Source organism: Vanellus vanellus (genome assembly GCF_965231255.1).
Source record: "Vanellus vanellus genome assembly, chromosome: 4".
NCBI lineage: Eukaryota > Metazoa > Chordata > Aves > Charadriiformes > Charadriidae > Vanellus > Vanellus vanellus.
This window is the reverse complement of record NC_138909.1, coordinates 69,940,536-69,952,960: the sequence shown is the minus strand read 5'-3', so window position 1 is coordinate 69,952,960 and position 12,425 is coordinate 69,940,536. Positions and strand designations below refer to the sequence as shown.

Genomic DNA, 12,425 nt, shown 5'->3' with positions numbered 1-12,425 from the left:
AAAAGCCTGAGGAAGAAAGGTCTCTATTATTAAAATGTTTACCTCCTGTTGGAAACATCTTTAAACAGTCTGGCACCAAAACCCCCAGGACTTGCTCACTGCAGAACGTGCCAAAGGGAGATTTCTTCCAGAGCAGACTGGCTGCTTCTAAATTATTGCCTCATCTAGAGCAACAGTCCGGATGCCAAAATATCGAGTGGCTTAAGCTTGCTCGGCCACCAACCTGGCTGAAAAGCCGTACTGTTCACGCAGAGTGCCTCAATGGTCGCCTTCACTCACAATTACTACCTGTCCCTGCTTCTCCAAAAAGTCACTGACTACACCCTGTCCTATATAGGTCAGTACACACAAACTACAATTTCTGTGCCAGTTTAGACTCATATAGCGCACCTGTCTTGATATGTAAAGTTTTACCAGCTCTGGCAGGTTTCTGTAGGTACATGGGGCAAACAAAAAACATTGTGCACCGGGGACCTTTCCCCACAGCCCAGGGAAAATGGTCTGCAAGGGGGAAAACATTTCCTAACCCTCGCCTTCCCTTTGCAGCCCCCTACAACTGCAGTCCCACACTTTCTTGCCATGTTGACCCTAACCAAAGGACTTGGCTGCCCTTGGCCTCACGTCCCCAGCCACGTCTCAGGTTTAAGGTTTGCAAGGAAGAAAACTCGCAGCACACACCCTCCTTTGGCAACCCCACTGCATCTGCAGCTCTAGCCTTTGTCCCTCTCCTAGTCCTAATCCTAAACCTGAGCTCATTCTGAGGTGAAGACACTCAGACATGACCCCAGTGACCAAGCTCAGAGAGGAGCCTAAACCTTCCTCTGGCCCCATTTCCAGCCCCACTACAGTTATAGCTCTTGGCTTTGTGACCCTCCCAGCCCTAAACCTGACCATAATAGGGTGTGTTGACCTCTTAATAAACATTTGTTGTTATTTTTCTGTACCACCCCCCCAAAAAAAAAAGACTTTGTAAAAAAGCACCACTGGTTCCCATCCAGAAACTGTGGCAACCAGCATACGGCAGAGTTCTGTCCGGCCCGCTGCACCGCAGGCAGCGGCAAAGTCAGACCAACATGACCATAACCAGAAGCAGCTTTTTTTCCTGCACTTAGCTGCACAGCAAGTCTAGAGACCTGTACCGTAGGCGTCTACGGACAGTGGAACAATTCCAGCATCTGTTGTCCAACCTCATGGTTATCTCTGACAATTTTGTATGGCATTACATTACAACCCCTGAAAAACTAAAACCAACTTCACATTCTCCCGGAATCACAAATTTGATAACTTAAAAAAGCATCAGAAATCCTGCTGAATGGATCGTTCTAGGACATTAAATTAAATCTTAAAAAATACGTTCGTATTGCAGCGATCCCTGAGAAAGGTAAGGAAAACACAGCGGCAGGACAAGTGTTATCAGAGCAACATAGAACCCACCAGCTTCTACATCAGCTGAAACACACAAACATTGTTCAGTGCTTTATTTTCACAACATTTACTTCCATTACAAAACCTGACCATATCACTTTCGTACCAAGTCACCAAGGGCAGGCAACGACATACACCTTGCTACAACATACATTGAAGGCCCTTTCCCCAGATCATGTTAGACAAGTTACTTCCATCACCCATTCCTGCAGCAGGAAGGCACTCGAAGGCACACCTAGCTGATGGCACATTAAGATCCTCTGCCTGACATCCGATCTCTCTGGCCAATTTAGCAGTACTGATAAGTCTAAGGAAGGCACTAAGGTCCCTAGGGGCAGGTTCTGACAAAGGGCTGAAGACCAACAGGTCCGGACTTGTACTGAGACTTTGAATGATCACTTGCTTCTCTGAGTACCTCCCAGCTCCTGCTGACCCCCTCCTCCAAGGAAGCAGTCCTTTTTCTTGTGCAATAAAAATCATCAGGGCTCAAGAATACTCATCCTTACAAGGGCATCAAGGACAGACACACTGCTCACTCCCAATGTAAACGTCAGACCCCAGTCTTGCCCCCAGCTACCACCAGTTGCAAGCCCAGGTCTTCCTAAGCACAAATTTAGTTCAGGTTTTTGTACAGCGGTGTTCTCCAAACGTAGAAAACCCTCAAGCGTATATGCATCTTCTAAAGAACGAAGCAAAATCTTTATACAACTGGGTACCACATTCTGCTACGCCAAGGTTGGTGAGCCACTGTATAAGTGGTCAGAGAGTGGAACTGTCCAAGTTGGAACAGAAGTGTTGTTTTTGTTGAGGTTTTTTTTTTTGTTTGTTTGGAATTTTTGTGGCTTTTGTTTTGTTTTGTTTTGTTTTTAAGGTATTGGTACTATTTTTCATACTCCTGCATCTAGGAAAACAGATGCCAATGGGACTAGGCCAACTAAACAGTCCTGAGAGATAACAAACCAAGATTATTTTAAATCTTCCATTATTTTCTGCTTTTTCCTTCCCCTACAGTAAAATACTGCTAACTTAAGGTCTGACACCACATGGTGAGGCAAGAGTGGTCGAAACAAACCATAAAACAATATCCTTCAGCACTCCCCGAGCTTGACCTTTTTGGTAGCTGGGTTTTGGTGACCAGCAGACATTTTGGAAAGGCAAAACAAGTCTAGGGAGGACTTTTTAAAACTTTAGCTTTCAGCCAACTTGTTTCTCACAGAAATCATTCTAAAGTATTAACAGCTACTTATGCAAGAAGTTACATGACATGGGAAGGAAAATGGAAAAAAAACCAGAAATATAAAGACTGTAATACTTCTCTTATTGAGGCTTTCTGGTACCTGAAATGGACAGTGTTTCTCTGACATGACCAGAAGGAAGATATGATAATGAAATCTCAAGGAACTTTCAATAGTAAAAGGAGCAAAGACTTGACAGAAAGCAGATAAAACAATTTTTAGAAGAATTCAAACAAAATATGATGAAGGCAAAAACCCCAACAGTCCCACCAAACACCCAAAAGACAATAACCTAAAACAAGATAAAACCAAGCCTCTCCAGGCTCCAACCACAAAACCTGAGTCTCTAAACACACACCTGACCCTTCAGGCTCCCAGCTGGGATTTCTGCCCACCACCCCTGGCATTTATACACCTGTCCTGAGTTGGGACAATCCTCTGTTCTTCACTTCTCAAAGTCCTCCTGCCACTTTCAGTCCAACATCCACACGCACATCTCCTCCCTTTCCCCGAGCCAGGTGCTGGCTTGGATTCTTCTGTAGCTAGCTGTTAGACGACGCACAGTAAGACGCTGCAGAGAAGCTAAAACCTTAGAGCTGCCTTACCTTAGGGAAAGGACAGGGCACGATGGAAGTGGAAAGCTGCTCCATCACTGCTCTTATAGGGAGAAGCTAGGTCATTTCCTTCCCGTGATAAAAAACAGCTCTGATCAGTATGAGAAGAATCAATTGCTCTGTTCGGTGCTGTCCCCACGGCTTGGCATTCCAGGAGATAAGGTATCTCCACAGCAGGACAGACAAGCTGAAATCAGTACTAGCCACTGTGTGACTAACCTACAAGACCTTCCTGGGGCTGTTTATCACCAGTTAAGAATTTGAAAAAACTTCTGCCAGGAAAAGAAGGCGTTTCAGGCAACAGCTGATAAAAGATCTAATGAAAAGCACCAAGAAAACTGCCCATGAAATTCTTGCAAGAAAGCGTCAGTTAAGAAAATATTCAGAGGATGGCTGCCAAAATCCAGCCTCCAAGAAGACCTTGTTTTTAAGAGGAAGTGGAAGTGAAGCACTTTCAGAGAATAAGCTTCAGAAATGGAAAAAAAGAAAAGTTGAAGTGATGTGTGTTCACAGATCAATCCAGGCTGAAGGGATAGGTATCCAACAGAGTTCTTTGCTCAAATAACAGATCATATTCCTAAAAAGAAAAGCTGACTAATGACCTGATCTGAAAGTAAAAGGGCATTTCAATATTCGAGAGTTCAGGAAATTCTATCCACAGTAAACCTTCACAGAGACATTTTTTTTTAAATTAAGTTGTACAGATTTACATTCTAACAAGCAGCCTTTCAGCACTTGATAATTATTAGCCCAGACAGCTTCAGCATCCACATATTTTAAACTCATGCTCTAGTGGCAGCTCCCAAATGCTCCCAAACAGTTGACAAGGAGACAAAAATCCACTATTAGTCTTAAAGTTTTCATATTGAAACAGCAGACAATGAAAAGTCAAAATATTTTGTTGCAAAGGAAGCCGTAAAGAAGTTTCAAAATATAGAGATGTTCCTGAGGTTACAAAAATATTTTTGGGAAAACATTCTTGAGTGATTGCTAATGATGGCCCTGTCTTTATTTACTTAGGATTGGATGAACAAGGTGCTTTTTTAACAAACAAGTCAGAACTGAGTTTGTCCTATAAAGGCCTCACAGTCCGGTCTGATAAGTAAAAGGTGAATAAAGAACTACGCAAATGTGTAGGATTGAGAAAACAACTATGCCAAACTCAGGATAGCATGGCTTGCTCTGCCAAAGACTAAAAATATGAACAAGATAGAGGCCTTGCAAAACAGCTCAATAAAAGCAACAGGGAAGATCGTGTAAATGCCTTCACAAGCTCCTTACACAGCACCTACCACCACAGTGACAAAGATGCACCTTTAGATTTACAATTCACACACAGTTTTACATCGAGCAGCAACGGCCATGGATAATTGCCCAAAGTACATATCCAATATTATTTCTTAAACATACACTCTTGGAAAGCTGAAACCTCTCACAGGATTACCTTGCTTTGCACTTCAGCAACGCTCCGTTTGAATGGGTCAGTGTTCCACAGTCTCTTGCCCTGTCAATTACCAAGCTCCACTGAAAGAAACCTCTACTATTTGGTCTGCCGAGATGCACATTTTTTTTTAACATAAATACAAAGACAGGCCATTCTGGGTGTACTCAATGGCTATTCTCTTCTCATGCACACAGCTGAGCATTAGGGTTTACATTACCTTTGACTCTCCCCTAAACCATACTAATAAATAGCTCTTCATTACAGCATGGCAATAAAACTTAAAGATTAAAAACTCTGGATTCATATAAAACTGTTTCAAATGTCCTCACACGAACCTAAATTTTAATGCTTAATGAGCCCTGGGGCCCGTCTCTCCAAACTGGAGACACGCCAAATCCACGATGCTGATAATGTTTTGGCTTTACAACGCAGAGCCTGAAAACCGCAGGAGAACACCAATCCCTTCTCACCTCAAGGCATGGGTCACATTCAAAACTTCAAGTAGGCCTATGAAACTCAAATACCTTTTTAGTTTCCAGGAACAGGAAATTCAAAGCAAAAGCCTAATTAAGCATAAGGGGCTGGGCACCCACTAACTTCTCCAGTGAGGTATCTGGCAAGACAAGAGTCTCTGCACTGTACACGACACAGCCGCGTGTTGAACTGATGCCAGGCCTATACCACTGACAGACAAGTAAAATAACCTATCTGCAAAATCCTACAATCTACAAAGGTGACTGAGTATTTGTTTTTCCCTACTAGGTCTCCATAAGTGGCATGAGAATTTTACGTAAGTGACATTAACTTGCAGGAAGAACTTGATTTTTCAACAGCCAAACAACTGAAACACCTTATATACAATGAAGGCTGTTCTCCACACCTAACTGTACCACCGACTGAGAAGACAAAGTTTTACTATTCCATAGCATTACACTTGCACTGATCTGGCACATACCCAGCCCTTGCTGAAAACAGCATTCATGTCAGCCCAGGGCTTGGTCAGATGCACTATAACCATGATGCAAGCCCAAAGAAACTCTGCAGTCTAAGAAAAAGCAGCTCATTCATCACCAGTGACATGAAGAACACAAGCCAAGGAGATTTCTTATTTACAGATGAAAATTATTCTCATGACAGAGTGAATGATAAATCCCATTAAGTAATTCTTGGTCACAATCACTTTCAGCTCGCTCAGCTTTATAGCCACACTTCACTTTTTCTTCAAATACTATTAAAATAATCTATGTGCATGACTACTCACTTTTTTTATTTAAATATAAAACCTAAAAAACTTTCTTGTACTTTTTAAAAGCATATATTCCTAACATGCACATCTGAAGGGAACTGCCTTTCCTAGATATTGTCCCACATGAGAAAAAGTGTAAAAACTTTTCCTTAATTCACTGTACATACCCAATTTTACCAAGTTTACTTAAAATCAATAAAATACCTTCATAGTTGCTGTTTTGAAAAATAAAGAAAAAGTTACAGAGTCAAAGAATCCTGGTTTCCAACAACATGCATAGTTTCTGCACATCTTACTAAGCTACACTACATAACACCAAGTGCTAATATACAAAATAAGTGTCCTAAGAAACAAAGAACAGTTTGGGAAAATGCTTATAAGTTGATATCCAGAATTGTTTATGCAAGTGACATACATCTTTAACCTCATACAGTTATTCCGCTTTCACTTTTATGTTTATGCCATGACTTCTCCAGGTATGCAGTTAAATATTTGTTAGAACTTTCATGCTTGAGAAAAATCAAAGATTTATTATGCCCGCATTTACTGCTATAAATTGATTTACATGCATACATAAGCCAGACACACAGCTAAACTGTTCTACATACAGAACCCAAGGTTACGCACAATCATGATGCTGTTGGACCCCACTGCAAAGCCAAATCATTTCTGCTGGTATCTAAATCTGGATTCAGTTTGAGTTCATTGGTTAAGGTCGGTCCTTTGCCCAGGATCCACATCCCAGCTGTTGTTGTTACTCTTCTTTATGGTTTGGACCTATTCCCGACATTAGGCACTCATCACCACTAATACACACTTTCAGGGTGGCTGGACTGCTTAATTCCAGAGAAATTGAGAGAATATAGGATCCCAATTGCATGTCAGAAATGCTTACCGATACATTGGATATTTATCACCCTTGGATAGTCACATCAAAGCAAGTAAATAACTTGGGTTTTCCAAGTCTCATACCCCCACAGAGACCTCTAACTGCTGAACGCCCAATGTGAAAGAAGGAATCCTGCGGCAGCAGAGCTGAGCAAAGGGAGACAGACAGCAAGGAGAATGGAAAGCAACTGCTCGCTTTAAAAACACACTTGCAAGAATATTGGAGCAGTAATAATCAGGCAAGGTTGCAGGAAGTTGTACACATTTTTGTCTTCATGTAGCAATTATTAAACTTATTAATAGCAATTGTTGCATGGATAGAAATGAAAGCGACTTCAACTTCCTTATCTGCTGTTTCAGAAAAGCAACAGAACTACCCAAATCCATGGGGGACAAGTGGATGGAGAAAACATACACTTTTTCTTTTGCAATCAACATTCAAATGTCTGAATCCGTAAAATAGGAACATCTAAGCATTGCAACAACCCTATCTAATTTATTCCTGATTAATCCTCTAGCGTCTTATGATATCTGGGCCAAACCTAAAAAAAACCCAAATGTGCTGGAGCGGAAATTGGGGATTTCTAGTGATATTTACTGCTAGTGGTGTTGTATTCCTGCCCTATGTAGCCTTCCCCTGTGTCCCCAGGAGGGCACATTTGCCCACCCATGCAGTAGAGTAGCCAGGAAATTCCTCACTCTTTGCATATGAGACTTTAATACACAAGGCAAGAATAGAGCAGGAATTGCCTCCGCCTAGCTATGATGTCCCTTTGCCGAAATCGCCACCTGCGCTGATGTCAGACAGCTGTGCTAAAAAGCCATGAACTCATTTCAGACGAACAGAAGTCATAGTCACCGGTTTCCCAGCACAGCTGGGTGAACAATTGGAGCCGGCGCTGTCGGGGCAACTGCACAAGTGGGCTTTCAAATATCCAGAAAGAAGGAAGGGCTTGTGTTACTCTCGTCCGTCAGCTTGCCGCTTTATGGCATCCTGCATTGTTTAAATATGCTCCATCGGCTCCCGAGTTGAGCACGGCAAGCTATGAAAGTGTTGTGATGAGGCCTGATGGAGAGGCCAGCCGCAGCGCAGACACTACCGCAGAGGCAGGCACAAGGCGAGTGGGTGCCTATGGCTAGCACACGCACGTAGGGCTGCTCCGCTAGTCAGGCTGGTGGCCCACAACACGTCCCTCCCAAGACTCCAAGCTTTCAGCATCACTCTGCTTTATTAGTTTTCCTTTATTAAGATATACAGGTAGTTACTAGACGTGAATGGATCATTTATAACCGGTGTAGTGACGCCTGCCTGAGCTTGCAGGATGCGTAGGCCATAGACATCGGGACCAACCAGAGGGAGGCCTGGCATTACTGTGTGTAAAGCCCCAACAACCCTGCTCTAGCTAGACACAGACAAACATTTCCCCCGTGCCATTTTGCACATGGCTTGTCTGACTGTCTGGGGAACAGACATGATGGCTACCCCCATCCTCTCCCTTCTGCAAAACACCCTGCAAAGTCAGACGGCAGCTTGAAACAACATTTGGGAGACTCGGGGTGTACCAGCTGCGTCCCCATTCCTGACATCAGTTTTCAGCCCTCTAGCTGCTGGGATCCTTCAGGACCTGAGTTTGCTTTCAGGCCTCACCACAAAATACAACAGGCAAGGAAAACACTGAAACAGCCATGTGGAAGTAAGCACCACCCAACGCTCACGTGGACATTACCCACACAAGTGTCTGGCTATAATTGGCTACTTAATGACCCTAGCAGTGACTACTGCCCCATGGAGATAAACTGAGGCCAGTTTAGCTTCTCCCTAAAATTTCAACAAATCAGATAAACCAGACCGAAGGCAGCAAATTCTCCCGTCTTCAGAAAACTAAGACAGCTATAATTTCTTTCTTGCCTTATCAGAGACTTTGAGATCTGACTGTCATCTGCTTGTTGAGGTCAGCTGTGATGAAAGCACAACAGATTAGAAAGAGGTTGAGAGAAGCTTAAATACTACTAGATTTTGTTCATGAGGTACCCAGGTAGGTCTCTGATAAACCAGAAAACTCCCGCCTACTCCTACTGCCTGTGGCAGTTTCACTAGCACTTCTTCCCTGAGCAAGAGATAAAGTTAACTACCAGTGCTTCACCTACCAAAACCTGTACTTTTTGACGATACATTAAGAGCTCTCAGTGTTACACTCTAGATTTCTGTTGAGTTCTTTATTTTACAGTGGACTCGGAACCAGTGAGGAACAGGCTTTTATTGTTGGCATCATAATTTGTTCACCATCAGAAAGTCAAACTTGAAGGCCAAATTGGTAGCTCTCTGCTGAATGTTCTAGCCTATACAGTTTATCCACCAGCCACAGCTGCCAGGAGCGGGATGCAATACAAACATCATGGCCTCTCAGATTTGAGGTTGAGGAGATGGAACCCTCCAAATTGTTTTGCACTGATCCACAGGTGGTAATCAAAGACAAGCAATTTGCCCAACATCACAGAGCAATTTAGTAGTATAACCAAGTGGTGTCCCTTGACTTGCTTATTACTGGAGCTCACAGCCTCTTAAGAAATACATATTTATGCGTTTCATTAGCAAAACATTAGTTAGTTAAGCTTTACATCTTAAAGATTTACAGCATTTAAATCAGACTACCTCTGCTTACTTGCAGATAAGATTACAATCTAATCTCGAAACACACATCCCTTATTTTTCATGCAACACAATTCAACCTTAACATTTAAAGAGCACTGTGAAATGATTCAGCACACAGTACTTCCCTTGAACACACAGAGGGGAGAGATCTTGTGCAAGAGGCAACCCTTAAATACAAAGAGGTAAGCTGCGTGCTCCTTCCGAGTTACACAACTTTTGATCAACAATAACAACTACTTCCCTCCTCCTGAAGCCACTCCTCAGCAAAGACATGCAACTACAATCAAACCAGATCTAATCATTTCCTTTATGTTTTTCTTTCCCCTTTAACAGCTAAAGTTCAAGCCATCTGATTAATGACACCAGTGAGATATACAACAGTATTTACACAGGCAGGTTTAAAAGCTATCATAAGCTACCTAGAGCTGAGTTACAGGATATCAGCTCAACTCTACTGCTGAAAACAGTTTCCAAGTTCCAGTATTTTTCATAGTATAAAACTTGACCAATAGCTGCAGTGGTCCAGCTAAACGTCAGGAAATCTCATTTATAAATTTCAATATGTATTCAGTTCTGCACAAGCTTCATCCTTCTGGTGCGCAAAGACAGCTTTTACTGACTTCAGTGACATCCCTGCACGCTCAGGGAAAGAAATCGGTCCATGCAGGTGATTCAGATCCCAAACTCCTGACAACCTGCATGTGATTTTCAAAGAACTACAGGCATGAGGGCACACTTCCAAATCGCTCTTAAAGCCACCAGCTTTGGCACCTAAGCCCACAACATGCTTTTGAAGACTCTGAATAAAAACTAGCTATTAAAAACAGAGAGAAACGTGCAAAAGCTAACTTTCGTCTCTTGTCCAAAAATTACAAAACACATCATTCAAATACACCTTTAGGTAAAATTTAGAGGATGCCTAACCTTTCCAGAAACTATAAAAGCAGCTGAGTATTGATGGCATTCAGATGTCTAACTCCTGACAGTGCTCGGACCTGGAGTCTGTCCAAAACGCCTCACTGTAGCAGAGATGTCCGCAGGCAGGTGTGGAACACCATTTGCCAATCTGTGGTTAACATCTTTAAATAAAAGGAAACCAAAAAGCAAACATCATTTTTACTTTACATAACTCAACTAAGGAGCCGGGGTGGAGTGAGGGAAGCACTTTGCAAAACCTGTTTTCTTTAAGCCACATTTCAATCCTCACCATAACAATAGCTTTGGCACTGAAATGATGCTGCAGTGAAATACCAGTGTGCACAATGTCAAAACTCGCAAAAGGAAACCAAGAATTGGACACACTAGCTCAAGTTCATTTCATCTTTAGTCAAGATTGTGTTCAAGGCTCAAAATTATAAGTGCTACTTACTCACACAGAAGAATGCCGTTTTCTAATCCAGAACGAAAATCTTTCTCACCAAAACTTCTGCCCGTCACTTGCTGCAAAAGACAGAAGAGTGACATCTATTAGAAGGCTTACTTTACAAGAGCAATTCATAACATTCAGTTACAGCATAGGAAACATCTGAGCTTTAGTGGTCTTGCCAAAGGACTAAGTTGTGTTCATCAACCAGTTTCTCCCTTCCCGTTTCATGAAGCTATTTAACCCAGAACAAGTATTCGCTCTGGCCAGTGCAATTACAAATTACAGCTAAGCTGTTTTCTAGAAGTAAAAAACAAAAAACTACCAACCAAAAACTACAATGTAATTTTCAGAATTTTTTTTAAATTTTATTCTGCAGCATCTTGAATTTTAAAACTATTGTATTTAAATAAACTGTGCATTTTTACTGCTTTTTTTTTTTGCATCGTGTTAAAAATCTTATACCTGCCTCGAACCTTTGGCTTTTAAGCCATCACCTTTATAGAATAAGCAAAGGCAATTGGAAGCACTTGCATGAGTTACAGCCCTTCAGACACAGGCCACAATACTCCTGGTCATATTAAGTAATATTTCACATTATCAAGACAACTGTAAGCATGAATACAAACCTGGTGGAAGCTGAGGTTTAGGCACCTACTCACAGTCTACAGCCTGTCAGGGATGCTTGGAGCAGGAGGTACGTTCTGCATTACGAGTTCTTAAGCCAGTCTGTGCTGCTTAGGGATGGACTGTCTAGGAACCATCTAGGAATCCCAATCTCGCCTGAGGGTGCCGGATGCTACAAGCATGACTGAACCCCCATTTATGACTCACTACTATGTTGACAATGGCTTGCCATTCATCCTCAAATCAATCTCAACAGATTATGTGCTCAGTTAAAAGTAAAGAATAGTTATTATTACCACGAACAAACATATAAAAATAGTTGCTATGTTTAGAGAATGCTGAACAGAAACAAAACAAAGCCAAAAAAGCCTGCCTAGTTTTGAATTGTCCTCCAGGAGGTCTTCTCCTCACCCAGCCAAAACATTTACCGGATGCTTATAGAGTTCTCATGGCTCTCATCCAATCTTTCAGCAAGACCCTTGGTCTGGGCGTTGCTTCCACCATAGAGAATAGTGGCTTGGGGACACATCTGTCCTTACATCCCCATTTTCTCCTTGCTGTTCCATTCAGATACAAGACCCTTCCCCTCCCAGTTTCCTGTCATAAAGACAGCAATTTATAAAAACTGACAAGTTTGGCACTTTCCCACGGGATTAGCGAATGCACCAGCTTCACAAATGCTGGTTATAGCTACGCACAAGTCTTAGACAGGGAACGACACTTTTTTTGAATTGAAGTACAAATGCAAAGCCTAAAATCTAATCCCCCACTTAATTATAAGCATATTGTTTTTTTCAATACGAAGGAACCTCTCCCAACAAACTGGTATGACAGCGTTCAAACTTTAACCCCTCACACTCTGAAAAGCGTACCATAAAGACATCCATTGACAATCATATTTTCTGCAAATGCACAAAGTAGAACAAGGCA

At 42.1% G+C, this 12,425-nt stretch overlaps 1 protein-coding gene across 5 annotated transcripts in view; it reads right to left on the bottom strand.

The window, feature by feature from the left end:
• The window catches only part of LIMCH1 (LIM and calponin homology domains 1), a 189,829-nt gene that overhangs the window by 107,961 nt on the left and 69,443 nt on the right, over window positions 1-12,425 (bottom strand). For all 5 annotated transcript variants that reach the window (XM_082482133.1, XM_082482135.1, XM_082482136.1 and 2 more), the window contains exon 2: window positions 10,875-10,945. In XM_082482133.1, coding sequence (XP_082338259.1) covers window positions 10,875-10,945 — 71 coding nt within the window. The remainder of the gene's footprint in view (window positions 1-10,874; window positions 10,946-12,425) is intronic.